This window comes from Lagopus leucura, unplaced genomic scaffold, assembly GCF_019238085.1.
Source record: "Lagopus leucura isolate 7727_CA_CO unplaced genomic scaffold, USGS_WTPT01 Super-Scaffold_1, whole genome shotgun sequence".
NCBI lineage: Eukaryota > Metazoa > Chordata > Aves > Galliformes > Phasianidae > Lagopus > Lagopus leucura.
In genome coordinates, this window is record NW_024962250.1 from 14,527,200 (window position 1) to 14,554,730 (window position 27,531).

A 27,531-nucleotide genomic window follows, 5' to 3' on the forward strand; every position below is an offset into this window, starting at 1 on the left:
GACGGTAAATGGAAGGACACTGAATGAAATGAGTAAATGAGACACTGTTAAATAAGGTAGAAAACGAAAATGGCAAGAAGGGAAATGGTAAGGGCCATGAGTAGTCTTCTCTAACAGCCTGGATGGTAGAGTAAATTTAAGATGTGTTGGAAAAAAACCTGAAAGCAAATACTAGGAAACAGTTTTTTTTGAATGAGCAAATACAACAAAACAGGCTAGAAATTATTTCTGTACTATCTATACTATTATTTTGATTAAAAAAAAAAAGTAGTGAGGTAAGCACAGGAATGCATTTTATTCCTTTTCTTCAGCTTAGGAGTAGAAGTTTTGTGCAGCTCAGATCTGGCTCTAGGAAGTATTATTAAGCTCATGTTAATAATGATCTCCCAGAATAGAGAAATGCTAAAAGTGTTTTATTTCTAGTTTGGACTGCTCAATGTGCCCTGCAACAATTATAGAGTTACGCTGATGTGAGGGAATTTTAGTTCAACACAATTTGTACCAATCTCCAAAGCTCTGAACAGGCCCTGTGACAGCATTTGTAAGAGCAGATGCTTGGCAAGCCTATATATGCTAGTGAGAACATCATTTAGTTTTATGCACACTCCTGTTTTCTGGCATGGCATAATTCATTAGCACACTCCACAGAATACTCCATAAAACTGGATTTGGCTTTAATGGTAGAGTTCTAATGACTACAGCAACATTTAACAAACAGAACAAAAAGAACCCACAATCCACAAAGGAACAGTATTCTTCTTTAATATTATCAGATGTAAATAAACATAAACTTTAAGCAGGAAATAGACAAAGGACATTATACAGGTAGAGATAATGAAGTTTTTAATTTTTTTTTTTAACCTTGTTTTCAGCATTTAAAATAGCAATACAGTATAAATTTTGTGGTGGCAGAGTTTGCTTGGTTGTATGTGATTAAATGAGAACAGTATTTTTTTTGTGGTTTATTTCAGCTTCATCCTAATACACAGGTTCCTAAAGTGGGCAATATATATAAAGATTAGGTCAAAATTTTGATTAAAGACAGCTGTACTGCTTTCCAACCTGCTATGTCACAGCATTAGGTAGAGGAATAAATAAACAAATACAAGGCTAACCTGATTTATCTATGTGTCCTCACATAAATTTGGTTGATGTAAAAACAAATAAAGCAAAGCTTTGATGGAGGTTGAGCAGAGTTTTCAACATCTGTGCAGATAAATTTAATTTATTCAAAAAGAAGAAAACAACATTAGTGCATTCTGTAAAAGCTGATTTAAATGATTTCATACAACATAAAGCATATGCACTAGCTAAAAATCCAAATCGCCCTTAAAACTTATCTCACAGACATTCATTATTTCTAAGTTTTCTACTATAATAATGTTCTTAATTCTTTTTTAATTCTCTTGATTTTGCACTCTCTGCTAACCTAAACTACAGTTAAAAGTCCCAGGGGCAGCAACACCCTAAATGCAGCATCAAGCAGATACACTTCACAGATTGCTTCTCTGTATCTTTATGTGCAGATCCATAAAGCTGGTCAGGTAGAATAAGCTAAGCACAGTACCTGAAATAGCTGTACACAAATAAGTTGCAGGTATGAAAAAAAAAAATATTCAAACCACCACACATTCAAAACTAAGAAAATTATCACTACACACCAGCTATTTTCTCACTGTAACAGAGCTATACTAGCTTATCTCTGCAACAAGGGACAAGCACTAAGGCTAAAGATATTTTATTCCTGATAATGAAAGATTTGCCAAAATGATGAACTCCAGTCTAATGGTTACCACAATGTTTTGAAGTGACAACTAAAAGTTCGAAACAAATACTGTGTATGCATCTGAAAAAAAAAGTGAATAGTCATTTTTTTTAAACTTAGAGTAGGACTGCAAGTAGGTTGCACGTGATTTTTGAAATCATATGGATGCACAAAGTATCACCTCAACTGAAAAAAAGATGAATAGGCACAGTAATGTTTTTAAAGACACTTTCCTTATGGAAGAGGTTATCAACTTGTGCTTTAAGGGGACTGTTATCATACCTCTAATTCCAGAACAGTCCTGTACCTATGCCTAACTTCTGTGAAAATCTGAACGTGGTGAACATACTTACGAACTCTCATTTGATCCTTTCAAATACTTTGTCCTTTCTTTACTAACATAAATAAAGGAAAGAGTAATAAGTAGCGTCAAGCCCAATTAACTTCTTTTTCCCATTAAGCAATCTCCAATACAGAGAAGAAAGCTGAGACTAAATAATGCTGCCTGGGTGGTGTTGAGCATACAAAGAGAATGAGATTGAACCTTCTAAGACTTGAAGGAAGGCTTAACACCCACCTCACTGTACCTCCAGTCTTGGTGATTCCAGGAGGAAAAAAGTAATGCTTTTACAGGAATACATGAATACTCAGGAAACTTGCACCCACTTGTAATGCTTTATATGTCCAGTGCCATTTTAGCTTTTTGAACTTCCTTTCTTGAACTCCAGGAAGATAATCTTCAGAAATAATCCATGTAGAGAGCCTCTTTATGTTATTCTTTTAGATTTTAGTATGCCAGAAAATTGCATGTTACAGTACCTACAGGGGTTATGAACAGATTCCTTGCTTAAAGTCAGTTAAAAGAAAAAGTACAAGGTATGGATTCCTGGAGGGAAGATAAAACAGAAGTTATTTTGGCATCACTCAACTTTTATTAAAAAAAAAAATAAAAAAAAATGCTACACAATTCACAGACTAATATGCTTTAGTTAAATCCTTGCTTTTCACCTCTACCCCTTAAAAACCTCCTAACTTTATTTTTTTAATAGTTAGCTATTGATTTTTTTTTTTTTTTTTCAAAGCAGTCCGACAACAATGAAACACACTAAATATTCTCTCAAAATCTGGCCATTTACTGTAACAGCCAGAAATTATATGATTCTGTTTTGCCAATTGGGCTTTATGAGCTACACACTGTATTGTTTTAAGTCCCAGAATAACAGACTTTACCAGTTTTCCACCTTAGGGTAGGTGTTTCAGCTAGATCACTAGTATCAAATAAACTTGTGAGTAAAACCTTAAAAAAAAACTCCCATGTTTTTAAAAGCAACTGTAACAGAAATAAGTACTGGAAGTTGCTCCTTTCGGCCTCTGTATTTTTGTCTTTGTTTAAAATGCTAGAAGAAGCCAACCGGAAGGAAGAAAGATTATGAGTATCTAGAAACTAGCTGTTCGACAGAGACAGAAATGCTGATAATGAGTGGGTTGTATCTGTCTTTTTGGCTGATCACAACAGAGGTCTGAAGCAAAACAGAAACTCTTGATGTATTTGTGTAAAGAGGCAGTAGCATAAGCACGGGCAGCAGGAGTTCAACTGAAGTTCAGGGCAGATGCTGCTATTAGTTTACACTGCAGGAAAGTAAAATTGCTTCCGGATTTACCTCTTCCTCCCACCATCAGCGCTGAGCCATGCTGTGTCGCAGAGTCACAATGTCAGTAGGAAAGCAGTCTTTTAGCAGGATGCCACGCTCACGATGGCAGTCCAGCTCTTCAATAAATCCATACCAGTAGATGACTAATCCAGGGCCAAATCTATCAAGCAAAAAGAATTTATGTGATTGTGTTAGCTGAACTTTAAATTCCCCACTTCTGCAATTCCAACACAAGTAAATCTTCTGTTAATATCACTACAGAATTGGAGACAGTATTTGACCTCCATTTAGTTTTCAAATTTTAATCAATGTTGATATATATCATTAATGCCAGATTTCATGAATACAAATGATATTTAGAGACTCAGTCTACAATAGTTTTTTTTCTTCCTTGCATACTCTGCCCAAAACAGAGAAAACAGACTTGCATCTTACATATTAAATAACATTTAGTAACTTTAATACAAAAAGAAATTTTTCTTGCCCAGGACTCAGCTTTTTCAGGTTTGGACATCCAGGCATTAGAAATATAGGGGCTGATGCAAATCCCTTTTCACACAAGTTACAATACCATGAAGATCAACAATGAATCGTTACAGAGAATTTCTACAATGAATTATTAGTGAGGTAATTATTAGTGTAAAACAGAATTCATAAAGAAGCAGAAAGTATCTGCTGTAATCTCTGAAATGTGCCTGAGGAATTTCTCCAATATTACTAACTCTGACTGATCCCCACCAGGCAATCTCAGGAAGTAGCCCTGTGGACTATTTTACCCATCAGGAAGTTCAGACCTTCAGGCTGGGTTCATAAAGAAGTAATCACTATCAATCACTGTGTACTGCGATATGTTTTGCACATCAGTTTCACGTTTTTCCTACTGAGAGCACTTAATTAAAGGGCAGCACTACTTTCGGTGTAGTGTTGCAGGAATTTTACAGTGAAATCATAAATTATGAATGTTGGGTTAGTAAAAGGATGTCTAAAAACAGAACTGCTTTCTGTAGTCTAGCATTACAGCAGTCTGTACAACATTAGGCCAAAAAGCTTTTTCTTTCCTTGATTTATTATATGCCGTGGTGAACTTGCCAAAAACAACAGAGCAGGATGAGCTGTTAGATACCGTCTGTACAAGAAAAAGTTCAATAGAATGTCATGTAATGGTTTATACTCAGAGCTATGCTTAGTATTCAACCAATATGGTAGCCAGTTTGTGTTAAATATAATAAAAATGTGCTAGGGGGATGCACAGTAACCCAAACGTCCATTCAGCAGACAACCCAAGCACTTAGAGATGCGGGCAGTGCCAGACTGGCTTCATTAGGATGGTTTCTTTTCAATAATGGAGGCAAAACTCTATTTGATGTGCTCATGTAACGGAACAGGCATCAAAGGAAGAAGAAACCCCTGTGGCTTCCTCCTGCCTTTTCAATTAGATATGGTAGTCTTTTACTCAAAACTGCTGCATAGTGTTGTAACATTTTGGTTTATGGCTATTGCTCTCCAACTTAGAAGTGGCTGCAGTTCAATGGCAAAGTAAATTACCCCTCTGCATAGCTAAGGCCACACTGACAAATGGGATTTCTGCAACTACAAGATGCCATTTGAAACTGGAAAGGCTAAAATTGTGTCAAATCCAGTCACACTATCTAGCACACTCCAACATGCTTAGTACTAAATCAAGCACAGACAAAAACAAAACAAAACAAACAAACAAAAAAACAAAAAACCAACACTCACGAAAAAGGATGATAACTAAGTTTTCTCTGGCTGGCCAACAGCTTCAGCAACTGCCTGAGGATCTCTGTCTGTTCCTGCTTTCTGAGATTCACGTGGAACCTCACTGCAACAAGTGAGGTCCTACCCATAGCAAGGAGCAAAGGGCAAGCAGATATGCACTTGCGTGCCAAGCAAAGTTATTTTAAAAGCTAGTCTCCAAGCAGGCCTTACTGACTTATTCTCCTGCATGAAGTAGTTCATACATAGAAACACATAGAAATCTACTTGCTCATTAGTAAGATGTGCCAGATAAAAATTTGATGCTGATGAGCAACTGCTTAGCCCAAGTATTTTTCTGTGTGTCTTTCTATCATCTTTCTATCATTACAGAAAGTAAGATTTTCAGAAATATTGTTTACTTCAAAAATTATGTTGAGAAATGCCAAATTTGATTATGAACTTTATATACAGGAACAGCCTCCTATTGCTAGTTGCAAGAGCAACTACACATTTAGCATGAAAAAAATACATCAGTCCTGCTTTTGTCTGTTAGTGTCTACCCTTTGCTACCTAAGTTGCACACTTAGTTTTCTACTATATTGTATCATACCTTCTGTTACAGCCATATGTGCGATCACACGAAAAACATACCAGACTTTTGTTTAAAAACGCTTAAGTGGAGTACTTAAGACTGAAATTAACTTGTTGTCACATTAAGCATTTGCCTCTGACGACCAGGAACTCCTGCTGCTAAGTGCTAATTTCTCTCTCATTAACACCCTGAGTTGGCAAATCAGAAACAATGCCACTGGTTAATTACTGCTGCCCTAATTTGAAAAACCACTTAACCTTTTTGTGTAAGGGGATGAGGTAGGGAAGTTTAACCTGTAAGTAAGAACTATTCTTCTCAGGTTTATTCCTTCCCAAAGTGCTCATGTGACACCATGAAGAGTGAAACTCAGTGTTGTAAATTGCAGAGTAAAGCTGAAAACTTATGTCTGTATTGATCATAACATTTAACAAATTGTTGACTAACTTCTGTTTACAATGGAAAATAAACTGCAACGACAGCGATACTTGGTATTGCTATGCTAAAGCAACTTATTTAGTAGCAGAGGAGAAAAAAAACCTTTGAACATACCAAATGGTTCTAACACTGCATTACTACCATATCTGATACAGACCATGATATCTCATTTCATGGGCAAGACATGCTGTTCAAAGAAGGCTTAACTTTAAATAAAAAAGTAAACACACATTTAACTAACTATAGACTCCTATTGATTTTGCTCTTCCTCAGATAATTTGTATAATATCCTACCTACATGTAAGTTGTGCTTTGACTCCTTTCCTCTTTTGTTCTTATCCTGAAAAGCTTAGGGGCAAATGAACATGGCTAAAAGTTACACAGAACTGTAGTTCTACCTATTCTGGGGAAGCGACAGCTTTTTGAACTGCACAGGCTTTTCTCTCAGCTGAAAAGTGATTAAGGTAATTAAGGTTTGGTTAACTCCATGCTTTGTGCATTAAAAATAGAATCAACAAGTAGTACAAAGGCAGGCTTTCTTCAGAATATAATACACATAGCAAGTAAGACTTGTGTGGACAACGTGCATCACTTAAAAAAAAAATCTATTAATAAATACATAACTGCCATTATAGAAATTCTATTTCAGTTATTGTCTTGTTTTTACATTAGAAGCTATGAGTCCAAGGCAACCAAAGCAAAGCTACATGCACTTCAGTGCAGGGTCAGAGTGCCTGAAGTGACAGAAGGGAGAAAGCATACAGACTTCTGACCCCACTGCTTGGCAAGAAGAAAGCAGGATCACAAAAGCACATGGATTAGTTTAGGCTGCTAGGGAACCACAGCCTAATTTAGGCTTGATACAGAAGATTAAACTTAGACTAAGGGAGGAGACCATGTTTCTCAAAGAATAAACTGAAGGATTTAAGTTAGATGCAGGAGATAGTAAAACATAACTTGAATGTAACTACAAGCTCAGTACTTAAGATAAAACTTACATCCGATCATGTTACTCTAAATAAGTCAGCCTTGCACTAATTTGAGAGTCTTCAGAGACTCTTTTGTACTAGTTTAATTACACTGATTTTGAAATAAACTTCTTATAGTTAAAGGAGTATAGATTTGTGCATTGATAATCCCGGGACACTGTCCTTTGTTCTTGGAAAGAAAGAGTTTCACAGAGAATTGATGAAAAGCCAGGAATGTAAAATTCAGATAACCTGAAATACATTTGGAGCACGAAGAGCCAAATGGTTGTTGTTATTAAAACAAACATACATATCTTTGCAAGAGCCAAGAAAAAAAAAAAAAAAAAAAAAAAAAAAGAGAAAAAAAAAAGTAAAAACCTGGCTTTAACTCGCCCTCTAGCTGAATCAGTTTTGTGCAGGAAAACAAACTTTATCAAAGTGGTCGTGTAGAATATGTACAAATCTACAGCACTTCAATAAAAACCACTTTCTAGAAAAGTCTTTCCTTCTAGAATGTCTGCAAGATGTCCATACCAGCTTCTAAGGACTTGCCTAGACATGTGGCTGTTCACAGTTTTGTTTTGTTTTTATAAAAAACCAAAACTCCTTGCATGTGGCTTTACAAGAAAATGCATCTTCAACATCCCACTCAACATTGACCCGAAACTTAAAAAGTCTTTTAAATATATGTTCTATTTATTTAGTCTATTTGTTATAGATGAGTCTATACATCTCAATGTAAATAATTTTAATTATGAGAGACTCAATTAAAAGCTGTTACATGAATTATTTCTAATACACATGTATTTTGCAGACATTTTATCAGACAGATTCAGCTGAGCACATGTTACAAGCACAGCAGTGTATCTGATTGGTGATTTTAATTATGAAGGTCATATTTAAACTTAATCTTTGAAGTACTGCATTTCAGTCCCTCACATGGAAAAAGGGCACAGCCAATAAAGCTGACTTTATTTCTTTGCTTCACTTTTTAAGTGTCAAGCAAATTAGAGTATTGCAACTTTCATATCATTACTTATCTCCTGGAAAAAAGAGAATTGTAATGATTCACAAATACATGATTCCATTCTAAGTCAATTTAGTGTGGTTCTCAAGAATCACAGTTTTGAGTAAACTGGTTTTAATAGTAGTACTAATAAATTCTTCAGGGAATTTGTAGAAGTCACATCTGTGTCAGTAGAGGGAACTGAACATTGGTAGAGCTAGGCTAGTAGGCAACAACTGCAGACCACATTTTCAAGGAAGGTCAATTGGCATCAGACAGCCAACTTCCTTACGTCTAGACCACTTTACTGCTGCTGATGACACAGCATTATGTATCTTGGCAAACATTTAGTAGCCACTGCTCAGAAACTGACTTTGATTAGCAAGAAATTTTCCACTTAAACAGCTACTGCAAGCTTAGTTCAGAATAATTTATAATAAAGTATTTCTACTGTTGTTCATTTATAGAGTTTTAAAATCAAATTAAGACACTTGCGTGTAAAGGAAGTGCATCTTAAAACCTCTGAATACAATTCAAAGATAATTTTTTTTTTTTTTTTTTTTTTTTTTTATTATCCCCTTCACTTCTTAAAATCCTCCACACAATCCTGTGAGCCAACGACACATACACTTAAGTTTTAAATAAAACATGCCTTCAAGGTATTACACAAATCCTTACTTCTTTCACTTTACCAAATTGGGTCAAAACAACAACAACAAAAAACCTCCAAAGCTGTGGGGAAAAAAAAAAAAAAAAAGAGTACCTGATTTTTTTTTTCCTTTCTTTAAAAATCCGATCCTTAATCTCAGAATGAAACAGTATTGTTGAACCCACGCTCTCCTAAGGTACTTAACGTTGTCTACCTGCAGTAGTATCTGTACAAAAATATACTTAGCTGTCAAATACAGCAAGTGAAGATTTAACAAGTTCTGATCACATACTTTTAAAAATAATAGGAAACTTGTCCATGGCTCTAGCAAGCAATATGTCAAACCCCACACAGAAGTTAGCAGAGTATTATGTCTCAAGGACATAGGCATCCAGTTTATTCTGCTTAAAGTAAAATTAAGCAAGTAAAACCTAATCTGCTTTAAGCTTTGATGTTACTGAGCAGTTGGGTGAAGTCTTACTTTTCCGAAGACAAGGAAAAAAATAAAGTTTATTAATATTTTATGAGACTTCCACTTCCAAGCAGGTTTTGACTCAAAAACTGAAAACTTTCTTTTGGGCTGAGAAGGGCAGGCTTTTCCCTGACTGCCAGATATTGATGTGATACTGAGTTGATTTAGAATGCTGGAGCTATCAAAAAAGGTGGACAGAAACCAATATCAGGACTCTGCCTCTATGGTCACACCTCTCTTGGATACAATTAAATTGTAATGAGTTTTTTTTACTGGTTAACTCTAGTTTACACTAGAGTCTTTTTCTTTCTGCTGTTAAGGCATCAAAGAGCTGTATTTCATCAGGCTTGTCACATGACTTAATTGCTCTCAGCATTTGGAGAAATAGAAACAAATCAAGTGATATTTATGTAGATACAACATACTGTTTAAAATACTTTAGAGTTTTGCATATCACAAATTTTTAATACGTATTTATAGAATGCATTAAAAACCATGCAAGGTTTAACTATCATTAAAATACCATAAATATAATACAAATTTTATCTACATAATACATTTTTAATAAATAAACTGTCGAAACATTATTCACTTGCACTTATTCGTTCTGATCCACTGTTCTGATCTGAGTATTGTTCTCCAGGCAAATAAAGGATTTCTATAATCCTCAATGACAAGTTTTTTTTTTAAATATAGTTCTTATGGAAATTAACTTTTAAAAGCTATGATTAAATAACATTAAGGTTACACTGATTTACAAGTATCATGGCTTTCTACGTGAAGACTAATGCACTGAATGAGAAAGAAAACACACACTAGCTTAAAATTTGACTGCACTTTGAATTTTTCAAATTTTGTTGGTTTATATCCTAACTTGTAATGAAACACATTATTTTGTTGTTTGTTAGGCCCTGAGTTGCTCACATCTGAAAATGGCTGTGTATACTTCAGATAAAACATCTTTTTCAGTCTCAGCATCTTCAAAATCAGGTAGACGCTCACCAGTCAGTTTGTGATAGTAGATGGGTAGAAGTGAAAGAATAATCACATTCTAAAATGAACAGTATGAAAAGCATTTCCACATTCTCCTCAGAAAATTCATAAATTCCTTTCTGATGGAGAGCATCCAATGTTCTCCACCAACTAACTGTTGCACCTACATATTTGCCTTTTGCAATAAACTTTCTCATTCAGGGTTAGCACACTATTTCACCATTCTTCTACAGGTAAGTTATTACGTTCATGCCTCAAGCAGCACCATCTTTCCATTTGGCTTCTATTTGTAGCATCACTTGTATACACCAGTTAAGATTATTGCAAGGCATAATTTGACAAGGTGTCAAGAAAAGGAAATTGTTTGGATTACAGAAGTTTTCCCATACATTGTCTCTGTAAACAACACTTTCCAATCAAGCCCAGACAAAAAAAGAAAAAAAAAAAAAAAAAGGCATTTTCTGAGGTACTTGCTTGTTACTCTGCTTCCCCGAAAGACAAAAACAAAACAAAAAAGCCCACAGCTTATCCCTACTAATTCACTCTCCAGAGACTGTTGATTCAAGGTTGCAGTTGGTTTGACTCTACACATTTTAAGCTCCAGATCAAAGCTGAGAGGAGTGACTGAGGTTAGTTCAAACATTTTGTTAAATTCATAGCAGCCCTCTCAAAGGAATGTTGGGCTGCAAACTACCTCTCATCCTGGGTGACAGAAAACACGAGAAAAGCTTTTGAGTAGAGTTAGATTGAGGTCCAGGCAGCCGGTCAAGTGCTGGTCAACTCATGTTGCCATTAGGTGATTAATGGTTTTTTATTTTCAGGGATTGAAGTAACAGGCCATCTTAAGGCCAGTGCAAGATGATATCTGAATAACCTGTGAGTGCCTCAGAGCTTGCAGAAATCCTCTCTCTTTGTGCCACTGTTTATCTGTCACAGTGCTAATCAGAGCAATAGGACATGCCAAAAGTGCACCTAAGAGGGGACATGCAAGTGCTCTCACAGCAATTTATTTTGGTTTTTATAATTACTGTAAAATGGGAACAAACTAATCGGAAAAGTAGCTTAGCACATTTTGATAGCAAAAATGTTGGTAAATAAATGCACTACGTATCTCTATTTAGCATTCAGTGAATATATATACTGGAACTAGTATTAAAGGTATCTCAAGATATTGGAAATGAATTATTAGACAATAATATACAATAAATATATACAATAAAACAATGTAACAGATGAATTAGGAAATGCAGGATTGCTAGTTTGCACTTCCAACTTCCCAGATCAGAGAATTAGTCCAAGAATGGGTAGTAAATTGTACTGAGTATCTTCATACAATGTTGTTAAGCAGTTTAACTGCCAAATACACCATTGTGCATAACTGACAGGCAAAAATATTTTAGTGTTGATGCTATACTTAAATTTACTGCCTTTGAAAGCGTAACTCACCTTTATCTATTAAGCAGGGAACAGATGAAAAAGAAAATGCTATATGTAGTACCCACTATTGTGGTACCTCATGCCCACCCAAAAGGAAAGCAAACACCTCTTCTAATGCAGAAGATATTCTTTAATGTCTTCAGAATCCGCTGGCAAATGTCAATTGTGCCTGGCATCAACTCTCTTCTATGAATTTCTCACTTTTAATGCCTGTGGCCCTTCAGCTTGTATCTGAGTTGATGCATTAAACTCAGTGTATGTACAACCGCAGTTGTCTTTGACCCACTTTGTATTTGAAAATAACTTAATTTTTAGTTGTTAGTTGGTAAAAATATATCCTGAGACAGTTAAGTCTTGAGTAGCATCTTGCATAATCTGCAAAACATTCAGTCTCTCTCAAAAAAACCAAAACTATAAAAAAATTTCACAAAGATTTAGATTGAGAATATTCTAGAGACTAAAGGACACAACACTTTTTGTAGAACTATGACATGCATTATGTCTCAAAATGCTGTATAACTACGGATGTGCAAAGAAGGCCTCCTGACTTTCCCACAAGGAGGATTTTTTATCATCTTCTCTTTAGACATAGACATACACATACACTATATGTATCTGTCAGCCAAACACAACTCTATGTGCACCTTCTAAAAAATTCATAATGCTGTTCAGATGTATATACAAGTTATTTTTTCTTAGTAGATACCACCAGTATAAACAATTTTATTTCAACTTTGCTTACTACACACTGAACCTTCTTAGCTCAACATCAGAATAAGAAATTCTGTTCACAAGATACACAAATGCAGGTTACCATGCAAGATAGACCAGAAGGAGGGAGAGGAAGAAAAATGTTATCACTTGTGCAGGTTTAAAACCAATAGCAGATTTGTCAAGATAGCTATGTCTAATGAGAATTCATCCAGAAGTCTGTAATAATTAAAAATAAATAAATAAATAAAACATTAGTATATTATTTTCCCTCAAAATTATGTGTTGAAAATAGTGGAAAAAAAGTTGGACTCTGTATTCCTGTGTGTTATCTTTGCCATGTAATTACTAGATTGATCTTGTGTCAAGTCACTTACTTTATATGACATTTGTATGTTAGCTATTCCTAAAGATGGAATGAATCCCAATAGCTACAAGGTCATTGTGTTAAATACGGTAAAACCCCTTTAGACAAGTTCAAAACAAAAGAGTGACTACATTTTTTCTCTCCACAAAAGTTAGTATAATATACACACCTGCACTAGTCAATTGGAAGATATCGTAAAACTGGTCATATTGAAAAGTGAGTTTAATGTCTCTGTCAGGTAAGATATACATAAAACTTATGTGAAATGTTGCAATATTAATATTACATGCAATACAAAAAACTTGTCAGTTATTGCTGGTTTAGGTGTCTGGTAACTATCACTATTACATATTTTTAACATCTTAATAAAACACACGCATAAAAATCCATTAAGCACTGAAAAATTCTAGTACAGAATAATATTTTCACCATAACTATTTCTCTTACACCTTTTTGTTTTACTTTAATTATACTATATTAGAGAAAATTATTGGTTAGCAGTCATTTAAGGCCATAAAAATTACACTAGCATTCTCTTCAAATAAAATAAGTAGAATAAATACAAATGATTGAGCTGCTAGTCCTCCCATTAAGACAAAAGCAAAACTAATAGAAAAGAAAAGCAACAACAAGAAAAAATAAAATACAGCTTTCCCCTCCAAAGTAAGTTGAGATTGCAAATCAGCAGCTTGGAACACCAAGAACAGCTGAGCATCAACCAGTATTACTAGACACTCTGAGACTTGGCTCACTTCCGGTTTTTGGTTCTTACATTGCCTAAAAACTCAGAGTAAGTACATTAAAGGGTAAGATTTTTATCTATTGTGGGCAGATAATACTTCCCACTCCCTTGCTAGTCTAAAATGTTGAGAATTTTTGGTTTCTTGTTTACTTTTTAAAGTGTTTATTTTCTGTTGTTCTCTCCATGCATGTGATTGTGATGTCAAAGCATTCAAAACACAATGCAGCAGAGGTTAAAAAAAAAAAAACACAAAAAAACAAAAGCTATATTCCATTGTTGCCATTTTCTTATAGGAACTTTCTGAGAAAGCTGTCTCTCTCACACACCCAACCTCACAGACAGCCATAATGCAGCATTAGAAGAGACGCTGACATAAAGTCTAGTCCAACCTGAGCACAGATCACTGTGCAATGTGAAGATGAGAATGACACCTTCAACTTGAACTGAGTAATAGATGTCCAATATGGACAATAAAAGACATTTAAGATATTTTCCCTGCCTGTTCCCTCACTTTATAGTGCTCTTGCAAGAGAGGAAGTCTGGTTAAGCCAGACTTAGTTATTAGTTATGAGGCAACTCCTCTCCCCAGAGTCCCTAGAAAGGTAGTCTATAGATAAGTGAAAAGGAAGAACAATTGTAATATCTCATTTTATTAGACAGTCAGTGAACATTTAGGGAATTTCAATTGTAGCTTTCCTTCCACTTCTAGGATCTCTACATATCAACCCCTAACTTTTACCAGAGGTCTGAAAATCTCCTACTGTAACTTCAAGGCACAATATTCTTTATAAAGGTAGCATTTCTACACGCAAGATAACTTTCATACATAGTTTTAAACAACTGAGTTTACTTGGCCTGTGCTCAACAGACCAGTACACATGTGTAAGCTGGTATGAATGCACTCAGTAAGCATGGCATCATCTTCTTGAACAATCAGATGAATAGACAGTGGGGTTTGGAGCTTCTCAGCACTAAGCCTGACTACATGGAATGACTGCCACATGGAATTTCTTTACTGATGAAGTTATTTCCATTAGTTTACTAATTGGCATACTGACCAATTATCACTTGAAATAGTATGGTACTAGTAGTATTGCTATAGTACTATTATAGTTACAAAATACAGCTAATACAGTCAAAGAAAACAAAACAAAAAAACCAAAAGAGCTGCCCCACACACTTTCCCTCCCCATAAAAGCTCCCACTAGGAGGTATCTGGCAGCAAGACGAATAAATGAACACAGACATACATTTATTTCCTGAAGCCTCTCTCCTAAGAAAGGAGAACTTGCATTCTCATATCAATATGTATTTTTGCCAGGGGTAAATACGACTTCTGCTTAGACACCCACATCTCTCTCTTTCCACAACTGCTAAATCCCCATTTAACATTTTTTAGAAGCTATTTCTAAAGCCACACCAACAGATTATGCATTATTTTTACTGAAGTTCAAAGAGAAGAGAGACTACAGCTTTGCCTGTCCTACCTGATTTCACTATGGCAACAGCAGAATAACGGTAAATTCAGGAGATTAAAAGTGCTATAATTCCAGCTGCACTAGCAAAAATAACTATTCAAAATTAATTTGTAATTCCTTGATTACTTATGGGCACTTTAGAACCATTCTTTAATTAAAAAGTCAGGCCACATATGAAATGATAGAAATGGTATAGAACAGTACAGAACGTCTTTTATTTGCTTATGTTTCCAGTTTAATTTGCTTATTTGCTCTCATTTGCTTAACACTGCCAGTATATAGTGCTGTGCAAATTTATGGAAATCTGACTTTAAAGAGCTTTGTGGTACTGAGTGATTTTTTTTTTTTTTTGACATATATTTATACTGAAGTGATTTGATGACTTTCTGAAATGAATGACATAATGGAGGAAGTACTACACTTTCTTGTGCTGTATTGTGAAGTTCTGTCTGGCATTAACATATCATCACTGTTGGTAAAGCAAATGGATTGGTTTTATCTCAGCTTGCTTTGCACAAGTGTCCATCCCATGTCTGTAAATGACGATGGATACAATCTGATAGATTTGTAAACTTTTTTCACAGGCATTTAAGGACAATTGTACACCTGCAGTGTACCTTACAGGAGTTGGGAGACTATATAACATTTATGTTGGAGGAAGCCAAACTGCATTCCAATTTTTAGAAGAAAACAACAACAACAACAACAAAAAAAAAAAACAAAACAAAAAAAACACATTCAAACCAGATGCTGTATTTTGATTGCTACTGTGTAAATACATAATAAATAAAATTTATTAAAACAGCAGATGTGGTTACAGTAAAGGAAAACTTCTGACTTACTGATAGCACTGTGTTTGGCAGCCATGACCAATCACAGAATGCTTGTTGTTTCAAATAGTAAAGAAATCAAACCAAACATGCTTAGCCAGTTTTTCAATTATCTGCATTTTTACTGCAGATAACTATTCTGACTTTTATATATTGTCTGCAATTTAACAGTAACACACCAAGAAGATTGCTACAGTACTTTTCAAACCTATGCACAGATATATGGACACCAATTTAAAAAAAAAAAAAAAAAAAAAAAAAAAAAAAAAAAAAGTAGTTGCCTTTGCATTCCTCACAGGAAGAAGGAATCAATCTGTGTAACACTTGATCACTGAAAGGAAAAAGTGATGCAGCTATGGAAAATACAAAACAATCCTATGAAGAGCTGGGAGAGGTATTTTCACGAAAATTCTACAAGTATTGCATTTGCTTAAATATTTGCTCAGTGCCTACCTGGAATCTGCAGTCAGGGCATTCAAGAAAGATACACTGCAAGTGCCACACACAGATCAAGGCTACTGCAATACCGAGGGAAATGAACAGCTGGCCATAGGAAAGATGAGAGGAATTCTGCCTTTGCAGTGTAAGCAAGCCAAGAGGAGAAGCAGTGTGATTGTTCACTACTAACAAATCCAGAGCAGGTCAGTCTCACAGATATGGCAGTAGGACCAAAATGCTTCAAATGCTTTCAAAAGAAAACAAACAAAAAACCAAACAACACATGCACAAAAAAGGCTCAGTGTTACAAAAGGGTTGTAAGACATGGCATTTGGCTAGTCAGAGTGACAAAAATCTTACGCATCTACAGGAAGTGCATGAAACTAACACACAAATTACTCCTTAGCAATTAGAATTGGTATTGCCATGGCTAAAAAAAAATTAACATAGAACCAAGTACATTTTCTCTACCTAAGGAACAAAGACAAATGCTTGTACAAGATTATATGTATTTATAAAATGGGACACCAGGTATTCCATATGCAGGAGGCTAGGAAATTTAAACAAAGTAAGATTAAAAAAAAATCTTCTTTTCAAATGAGCAGTATGAACTTGAACCATTGTTCAGTTGCTGCAAAATCCCAGCCTACAGACACAGCTTAATAATTTAGTTTTCATAAATAATAATGCACTGTCTGATTTTTATCTAAGGTAACAGCTTCACCTTGCAAAGGTTCTTGAGGCTTGGAAGGCAAATAGATACAGACTATAGTAATTTCTCTTTTTGCTTTCACAAATACATTAAGAACCTTAAGCTCTTCTGCCTCAGTGTTATCCAGGTCACTCTCATCCAATCCTCAAGACTACAACACAGTGACCAAAGACACAAAGAAAGAAATAGAAGCAACCACCAGAACTCAGAGATTTCAGCTATAGCTACTTCAGTAGTTCCTTGCCCTAGTTTTCAAGGAGGAAATAACCGAACCCCACACCAATCATACACTCTGCCATTTAAAAAATTCATTTCAGGATTCCTCTGAAAGTTCTGGTTCTGATGTACACAGTTCCTAGGAGCAGGTGGCCATCTCCTTGCCCTGACCTGCCTGAAGAACTGAACTTCATGTCAATACAGTACTTCACAAAGCACACAGCTATTGGAATGAGAAGGCACAGTGTTCCTGGTGGGGAATTTCTACCTGCAAAACAACCTCTTGCCAAAGGTAACTGTGACAGGCAGCCTGCCTAGTCATGCAGGACCTGCCACAGCCAACAAACCTGCCTGCAGTAAAAATGGCTGAATAGGGATGAATGTTTTTGCTTACAAATAGAGATTAATTTAACAGTAAAACTGAACAAAGTAATAACAGCTGAATCAAATGTGACAGCCAAAAAACATTTTATGCACACACTTTATTACCATTCTTAAGTTCATGTTTTTTTGTATAGCTAGTGAATTTATGCTTCAGCATGTCTAAAACTGAGTTACAGAGACATACACAGCGGTAATTTTCTTTACAGTGATCTACCAACTGGATGAGTAAAAAGAGAGGGCAACCATTCAGAAAACAAGCAGCATACATTCAGCTCTTTAGTCTTCCCTGTCTAGTCTCATACGCAACAAAGATTTACTGCACCCTAAAACTTCCAGAATTCAAACTCTGAAGAAAGAACCATCTCCACCTACTTCCAGGTTCTGCATCTAACAAGAATCCTTTTCATATAATGTGCTTTCAGAATATTTAAGCAGCAACAACAACAACAAAAAAATAAATACAAGAAATAGGAGAAGAAAAAAAGAATATACAGACACAGAAATTTGTGAAGAAAAAAAATGCAGAGAGATGCATGAAGCAGAAGAGTAGTATGGAACATTATACAGTAGTTAGGATAAGGGGGAAATGGTTTTAAACTAAAGGAAGGGAGATTTAGACTAGATGTCAGGGGAGTTTTTTTCCCCCCCACCGTGTGAGGTGCTGGAACAGGTTGCTCAGAGAGGTTATGGATACAACATCCCTGGCAGCATTTAAGGCCAGGTTGGATAGGGCCTTGGGCAATCTGATCTAGTATGTCAGCAACCCTGCCTGGAGCAGGGGAGTTGGAACTTGATGGTCCTTGAGGTCCCTTTCAACCCAAGCCTTCTATAATTCTATGAATAGTTAAAATAAAAATCCTCAAAGCATTATGTTAGAAAAATAATTAAGCCACAGATCTCATTCAGCACTAACTGGCACTTGCTAACAAACTGTTAATGAAGGCTATCAATAAAGAAGCAGATGCTAAGCAACAGCACTTAAGTGTTTGCCCACTTCCAAAAATAAAAATTGTATAAAGTTATAAAAGGAGCAAGCCACCATCTTTTCTTACTTTGTACATAGGACTAAGTGGAATGTTATCTATTCTTAGAATTTTTCCATAAAACAAATTCAACACAGGTGTATTTTAATGCAAAGCTCTTAATTTACAATAAATATTTTAAATTTTAACCTTACAGTACTTTTGAAATCTGTTTATAATTTGCAAAGTACAGTGCTTTGAGATGAATCTGAAAAAATTCAGCAATTAATAGTACTTACAGGTAAATGAAATAGAAAGCTTTAACCATTTACATATTATTGTCATCCTAGTTGAATAAGTTTAAGAGTAAATAATTTTAAGATACTGCCAGAAAGGTAACATTGGTAGTTTAGCTTTTCTAATGAGTAGAAAAGAAAACAGTCTATGAATTGTAAAATAGAATGGCAAATTTTTAATATTAATTAGAAGTAAAAAGTAAACTTGATTATTTGGTGGTATTTCTGACTTTTTACTTTATGTTAAAAGTGTCACAAAATACTTTTTTTTTTTTTTTTTTATATTTTTTTTTTTTGCTTACTTGAAGAGCACTTATTACAGTGCTACCTTTAGAATAAGCAAATGGTAAGCATCTGGCTCTCAAGAATAATCTTATGGGAAATGTGTATTGTGTTTACTGTTATTTGATGATGAAATGTCAACAGACTGAAATATTTCTATAATAAATTATTCCATTCAATAAAGGCATCAATAGATTGCCTGGTTTTAAAATACAATTTCACTATAATGCATTGAAAGAAATAGCCCTAATGTAAAAGCCCTGCCATGTGCATTAGTCCCTATAAACCACAGTCCCCCAGCCCCTTGCTTTAGTGTACTTCTGAAAAACCCACAACTACAAGGAAATTCAGAGATTGGAATAAAAATCCTCACTTACCACTTTTTGCCTAGGTATCACATTTTACTCTCTGCATTAAAGAAAAAGTAATTCAGAATCTCCTAAAAATTCTTAAAAATACTGCCTAATGTTAAGGACAAGCACACCTACCCATAGACTATAGGAAATGATTTACATATGTGGACTTTTTTCCCCCTTCCAAAATATGGGGTCAAAATGGGTTAGATTATTTTACTGAAATATAAAGAAATATTGAATCATGAGTTGCAGGCAGTGGACTGCATGCTAGGGATCTTCCAAATACACATGAAAAAAAATCTGCCATCTCATAAATAATGTTTTGCTTGTTAAAACAAAGCAAGTCAACCACAGGATGCAATGTGAAAAACTAAGATGGTCAGCAGGATCATAAAGAAATGTAGAAAAAAGTTCAAAACGTAGAAAAAGATTTAAATGAACATAAAATTACACTTATTTAGATACACAGGTCACTCCAAAAGTAACACCTCATACTATTTTTTCATGGAACTACACCTGATGCGAGGAGCACAATAACACTATTTGATAAAACAAATTCGCAGCTACAAAAATTATTTTCTGACAGTCACTATCATTAGCTGTGCATTTTCATTAGCTACAAACAAAAACCTGCTTGCTGTGCTTGTAAAAATCTGCATCAGTGGAGGTGACCGCTGTTTCACAGTTGCTATGACAGAATCATTGCTAGAAAAATGTTGCTCATACATATCATCTTTAATTAGTCTGAACAGTCACAAGTCAGAAGGTGCCAAATCTGGACTATGCAGGGAGTGTGGTAAGACAGACTAGCCAAGTTTTGGCAACATGCTTAATAGTCTTGAGAATGGTAAGGAGCCTGGTGCTATCATGTTGAAAGAGAAAGGTAGCCTTCTTCTGTGACCTGACTGTTGAAATTTGAGCCTTCAGCTTAGTCAGCATCACAATGTAGCAGTCAGAGCTGATGGTTTGTTTGGGTTCCAGGACATCCAGATGGATCACCCCTTTCCACATCCCAAAAGACAATTCATATCACTTTACCCATTGAAGGCTGCATCTTGAACTTTTTCTTCCATGGGGAATTCACATGGTGCCCCTCCAGGACTGCCTGTAGATACCAGCTCACAGTGGTGATACCACACCTTGTCACCAGTAATGATGCCACCTTGGGAACTGTCACCTTCAGCCTTCACTATGACAAATTTGCATATGGTGTTCTTCCTGCCCCTGTGTGAGAATTCATGGCACCCACCTGGCACAGACTTTGTGACAATCCGATCTTTCCATCATTGTTTCCACTGAATTGAAGCTGATATTCAGCTCCATACACAGTTTCCTGGTCATAATCCACTGATCCATGTGGTTGACTTGATCAAGACACTCTCCATTTCATGGTCTGACTACTCTGCATGGCAGTTCTGGAACATGGCTTGTCTTTCATATCGCTGTTGCCACTGCTGAAATATACCACTCACCACCTCTGTGCTCACATCCACTGTTTGGTCTCCATAAACATTCAGCGAACATCAACGAATTCCAATGGGTGTCTTTTTTTCCTGCATGGAGGAATTCAGTTCCATACCTTTGCTTCTTTCACACTTCCATTTTGACAGACTGCTCCTCTGCTGCCATCTGTCACATGGCAACAAAGTGTAACAATATTGTTGGGAAGTTCAGTCTCTACTTCCATCCCATCAACATCTGCCTATGATGTCATGGGCCAACATAATAAAATAGCAGGCACAACTTTCAGAATACCCCCTGTATATTATCTCATTTAATATTTCCGTTATTTTTGCCCTGGCTTTTAAGCATTCCAACCAAGTCATGCTTCCCTTACGTGAACGGAAGGTAAACAGATGTGCTGGAATCTCTCCTGGCACTTAAGCATCTCACAGTGGTATATTTTAATTTCTGGCACACATTATGATTTGTGCTTAATGGATCCTCTGTTCTTATGCCATTTTGTTATAATCAGCATGTATTTTAGTCATTGATCAGCAACTCCATTTGCCTTTCATATCATAATTTGACATCAATACAAGAAACAGGATAAGATGCAAACAAAATGATATAGAATTCCTAAATAATAGTCGATAATGAATTACATTTGCAAAGTGTGTATTGTCAGTTCCAGATTTAACAGGTAATAAGTACCTCTTTGTACTGAACTTCCAGAAATTCAATGAAAGTAAAAAGAAAGCAGCTTCCGGAGTAAAAACAAAAACACAACAAAACCAACCACAATTACAAGTTGCTAATCACATCTAAGGATTATTGGTCTTTCTTACTAAGAAGTCATAGATAGAAATCAGTTAACTCTTTGTAGTCACTGTTATCAAAGATTTGATGATCTCAGGTGGATGTCTAGTGAACCATGATTCTTCTGTGAAGACCTCTAAGTCCTCTAACTGAAATGCACTGAGCATGTTCCCAGGAAATTACTCTCCCAGTAGTTCCCAAAGAAATGTTTTGGCATAAATGAATTTTTCTCCAGTACATTCTGATGAAGCTTTTCAGATTTTTAAGTACTTGCTTATCTTTGTTAATACAGTCAGGTACACCCATATCTACTGGGATCTGCTTTAATGGCTGAAAGTTTGTCTTGTCAGCAGAAAATGTTAAACAACCGAAAAAGAAAAAAAACAACCAGTATTAAAGCCTTGTTTGTGGAAAAGAAACTGCTAATATGTTTTAAGATCACTAGAAATTCAAGGCTAGAAGAAATATAAGAAATACAGTACAAAAACCCACAGCACAGATGTGGAAAAGAGCCAAAGCCAAAACCAAAAAGCCAAAATGTAGAAAAAACCAAAAACCAAGAACCCCATGTAATGTAAGCTTCATATTATCAACCACACATGAAAGATTTTTAGACAGACAACTTTAATCTAATATTTATTTTGTACTCCACTGTCCTGTGGACAGTGTTAAAGTTGTTTATAAATTTTATGTGAAAAGATTCCTTGGGAATAAGCTCAGAGATAAAGCTAACCTGATGATTTATACTATTGCTGTGGAAACATAAAAAAGGGACACAGTTATAGATATACAAATATATATTCATGTGTATGTATGTATAGGAGGTTGGTTTCCCTATTCTAAATTTATCTCGGTCGTTTTTCTCCCCCTTTATGATGAGGCAAACATAGAAAGAGTTGTGAGTAACTCTGCAACCATCTGTGCAACACCTCTGGCTCTTTAACCAGAGGAAACATGTTTTTTTTTTTTTTTTCCTGAAATAAACAGTAAATATTTATTAAATTTATTATTTTTATTTATTATTTTATTTTTATTATTATTAACATTTATTATATTGATTAAGGTAAGGTATAGGATAGATAGGAATCTGCCTTTCTCATAGCAAAGTGTCACCATTTTAAAATTACATTTTTATGAGATTTATTTGAATTCTGTGTGGGCAAATCTTTTTTTTTTAGAATTTCCTTGGGACACCAATACATAAAAAAAAATTTAACATATTTGTTTTGGAGTATTTTTTTATTTCAATTTTCTTTTTGTAAACCAAAAGGACTGCACAACTTATCTGCAGCATAGTCGATTCCACATGTACAAAATCAACACAAATATCTTAGTACAACTTTCAGGTTTTCAGTCAGACTACATTTAGCAAGACACTGCTCTCTGAAAAAGGAAAGCTGTGTATTTTCTGTAACCTTAAATAATTTTAAGAAAAAAATAAGGAAAGCACTATTAAAACATATTTTAATAACAAATGTATATTTTTTGAAAAAAAGTAAGCTTTATACTTTTCATACACAGACAAGAGTTCACTTCAAAATTGTTAGATTTTTGCTTTCAAATTCTTTTCCAAAATAAGTGAACCTGCTAGCTCCTTATCAATGAGTATAGACATTTTTTGCATGCTATTGCTATCCTTAAGCTTAAATAGCTTTCTGCTAGATGTTTAACCCTTTGATGAACCTACAGAAAACATGCATATCATCTGCTCATATTTAACTCATCTTACATTGGGAGAAAACACACATGATGTATGGCGGACTATTTTTTCTTCTCTGCTGAGAGTGACTGAGTACCTGAAGTGCTTGATTTGGAGGATAACACATTAGTTGCTTTAGAGAGCAAAATATAAGCCAGCTCAGAATCACTAAATCATCTACATTCATACAGTTTCAGTAAAAATTCACCCTAGGACAAGCCCAGCTTGAGGCCTCATAGGCATATTCATCTGGTCTGACAGGATAGATTAGCAATTGAAGTAGTTGAGATATGAAATATTCCACAATATTATTTCTGAAAGTTCCACAACATTTTTATGATACATTCCACAATATCATTACTTCTTATACTCCGATGTGTTTTTTAGAACATGAATGTTTTAGAATCAACAGATGTCTTCAGCTGGAATTAGGAGCGTGTCCATTGCCTTATTCCCATAAAATGAATGCAACTTTAAAACGCTGATGTATTAGTGTCATAAAATTGCAGATTTAATCTTACAGCCTTTTTTTTTTTTTTTTTTTTTTTTGCCCCCTACAGACAGGAACCTTTGTAATATAAGATATATAACATCTGACAAAGAAACAAAAACAAAATAAAATAAGGAAGTTAACCAATACTAAGGGAAAGTGCTAAGCAACAACTTAAGAGTAACAAACATCAGTGTTTATGTAAGCATATTATTTAAACATTTTTTTTCCCCCAAAACAATAGAATACAATAAAAACAATTAATTTATCTTGCTCTCTTGCAATATGTGAAAATGTTATCGTAGCCAATGACTACTGTAGCATTTTTATTATCATTACACTTTGTGTTTTCAGCTTAAAGTTGGTCCATTGAAAGCAATGAAGGTCCACCACTTCATATCAGCAACAGAATACTCTTGCAGACTTTAAACCCAGCTGTCACTATATTGTGGCTCATTTTCCATAAAACAAAAAGAATATTAATAAGTAGCACCCAGACTATTTCAGATTACCACAATTCAGAGAGCTGCATGTTAATTTCACCAAGCATACCTTGACTAAAAGTAAACAAGTTGTCTGTTTTACTTTTTACTTGTCATAATGTGATGGAAAGTACAGCAATAATAGCTGAATGACACAATCCCAGGCTACAGCAAATAAGCATGAACCCAAATGCAGCAGCCACAGACACAAAAACGAAGAAAACCTGCTTACCTTTACCTGCCTGAGGTACACAGGGATCTGCAGCAAGATACCCTCACCTCCACTGCGAACCCTTAAATGAAGTCTGGGGAGGGGTGGTTCCAGCTCTTCTGGTCACTCAGGTACATTGCATGCACCTGATGTCCCCTGGATTGGCCCTGTCTTCCTACCAAGTGATCAATCTCTGTTTCAGGCCGTGACTTAGCATTTCCACTACACTTGTTAACAATAAAATAAACAAGTGAAAGGTATCAAATTGATTCTGTAGTCTGTAGTGAGGGGGAAATAAGTGGACCAAAGTCCAAACATTTTGTAAAGGACATGTAACTAAATTTTAGGAAAAAATATTTGCTTCAAGTAACACAACAGATCCAAAATAGTAGTTTTTTTGGAGTCATGTGGCTACATGAAAGGGTTAAAGCAGGAAAATAAATTGTTGAATTATGACTAGATAACATGAGACTTAATAATAAAAAATGCAAGTCTCTCTTCAGCTGTTTCTCTTCCAGATTAATGAAACTTTTATGTTGGTATTAAGTTGTGTCTTGATCTGTTCAGTTACTGATGTCAGGCTACCCCTTCCACTCCCAGATGTCAGAATTCAGCTCAGATGTTTTTTTTTTTCCCCTAGAAGAAAAATCCTAGTGTGCTTACACTGGGATGGAATAGAGTCTGCCACAGAACATCTGGGCTGGAGTTAGGGCATGGAGTTGCAGTGCCCAGACTGAAATCAGATGAAAATAGTCTGAAAATATTGCTTCTTCTCAAATTTTGGTTTTATGACATTGTAAGAGCATAAAGAGGAAACCGCCATCACCTTTCTTTTTTTTCCAGAAGACATCATTATTTTCTGATTTGTTAACAAACTGGGATTACAATCTAGAAACTATACAGTACATTTTCTACTTCACTTTCACATATTTGAGTCATTATTTACAGACAGCACATCAACACAGAAAGGAGGTAAGAATGTTGCCAATAATCAAAACGGAAATCTATTCCCAAACTAACTTTCTGTTTTATTTGGCCCCCATGCACTTGTAGAAATTCCTACTCCTGCTATCCAGAAGGTAATAAAAGACAGTAAGCATTCATACTGAATTTTTTATACTTCTTTTTAAGTAGGAGGAGCAGCAGAGATTATTCTAGCCCAGTGAAGGCACCCTCTGTTGCTGAGAGTGCAGTTTCAACAGACCATCTATAAACCAGGTCACACACATACGTCTTTTATTCTTGAACTGCTGCTGCTGTGCTTCTTGATTTGTAAGCAGGACAGAGCTTGATGCTAGAGTCCTAAGGAAATCTGTATCTAACATAGGCCTTTGCAGCAAAAAGTAACACACGCACAGTCAAAGGGCAGTAATTAGGTGCTGAGTCCCCAGCTGCTTGAGTGAAGTAACTGGCTGCCAGGAGTTACAAAGCTAAGCCAGAGTGCATAAAAGTTAGTTACTGCTGCTGCGAAATAGAAGCACTTTCAAGTAAAAGCAGTATGGAAAACCTTTTTGATTTAGGACTTAATGCTCCTATATCCACTTATTGACACTGTGCACCCTATTCCTCAACTAGAAAATGATATTTTACTTTTCTTTGTATTAGATTGTGGATACTCTGTTGTTAGGTCATGCCTTGTCACTGCTGCGATCTGTTTCATCCCCTCTGAGTTCAGAAGAACTTGATTGAGACCTGCTGTGACTACATCCCCGTTGCTTGTCTCTCACGTGATACATCACTGGGAACTCTGTGTTGCTTGTGTAGAAATTGTACTGTCCTGGGTTTGCCATGGTCCTTGTATTTGATTCTCTGTCTACTGTTTTCTTATAGCAAAATCTGCAACTCTTGCAATTAATCTGCAAATTCAGGATTATTTTAGCTCTCTGGTGACAGTACTTCCTGCACTCTTTTTGTAATGCCCGCACTTGTAACAAACTCAAACAAACCACAATCATGTAAACACTACATTTTATATCCTGTTAGCCAGCTAAAAGGTAGAAAATGCTTGCACTAAACTTTTAAGGGTATGGAGCCAACACCTTGGGACAATAACATCCTCATTAAAAAATAAGGTATATCAAAACTCTCAAGTTAAAAGGTTAAATGTTAGTCCCTGTGTAGTTGATAAATGTTGAGCTAAACTAATCAATGGTTTTAAGAAGCAGTGCCATCAGCTGGCTGCCCTGACCTGTGCTTCTAGTTTTTACAAACGTAAGATTTAAGAAAGATGTCAACACCAGGCCTCTGACCTAGTATGGACCTTGTTCATGCCAGCCTGGTGTTCTGCTAAACAGACTGAGAACTTTCAGCTCAAATCAGTAACATGTGCGCTTCACTAATATAACACATGGCCTGGAAATTAAAATGAAACATGATTGAGTGCCTTTGGATATTTTAACAGCTAAGAATGCAGCTAGGAAAAAAAAAAAAAGTTGTTTCTGTGTTTTGTTTGGAGAGGGGGAAGGATAAATTCAATTGTTTTGTTTTTCTTCAAAAATGTGGGGAAAACAAAAAATCAGTTAATTATTTCATGGATGACTAACTTAGGGCAAATAAGCAGGTTGTATGTTTCTTTATGATGTGTGCCACTTATTAGATAAGTAGGTTTTACTGCTTTTAATTGAGCTAAGTTAAAACTAATTAGAAGGTAGTTAAAATACAATCTAAATACAATAAAATGAATAAAACCAGCCGGTGCCATTTTGCTCATCAATAATATTCCTTATGCAATTGGTTATTTCCAGTATGTCATATGTTGATTATTTCCAATTAGAATACAAAGCTTTGCCAGTTGCTGGAATGACAATTTATCCCTACATGCAGGAATGGGAACAGACTTTCCACATGTGCCACCATTTAACCAGTTTCATTCATTTTATGCCATCTTTTACTGATACTCATGATTCTTATATGGCTCTAGACATCACA

General features: G+C 35.4%; 1 protein-coding gene across 3 annotated transcripts in view; it reads right to left on the reverse strand.

Moving 5' to 3' along the window:
* Positions 1 to 528: 528 nt before the first annotated feature.
* The window catches only part of CDIN1 (CDAN1 interacting nuclease 1), a 113,908-nt gene continuing 86,905 nt past the window's right edge, over positions 529 to 27,531 (reverse strand). For 2 of the 3 annotated variants that reach the window (XM_042862429.1, XM_042862421.1), the window contains 2 exons: positions 3,427 to 3,577; positions 530 to 2,651 (listed from right to left, as the gene is read on the reverse strand). In XM_042862429.1, the coding sequence (XP_042718363.1) occupies positions 3,442 to 3,577 (136 nt within the window). In that variant the 3' untranslated portion in view covers positions 530 to 2,651; positions 3,427 to 3,441. Of the gene's footprint in view, positions 2,652 to 3,426; positions 3,578 to 27,531 lie in introns of all 3 variants that reach the window. The other variant, XM_042862406.1, reaches the window with a different exon arrangement.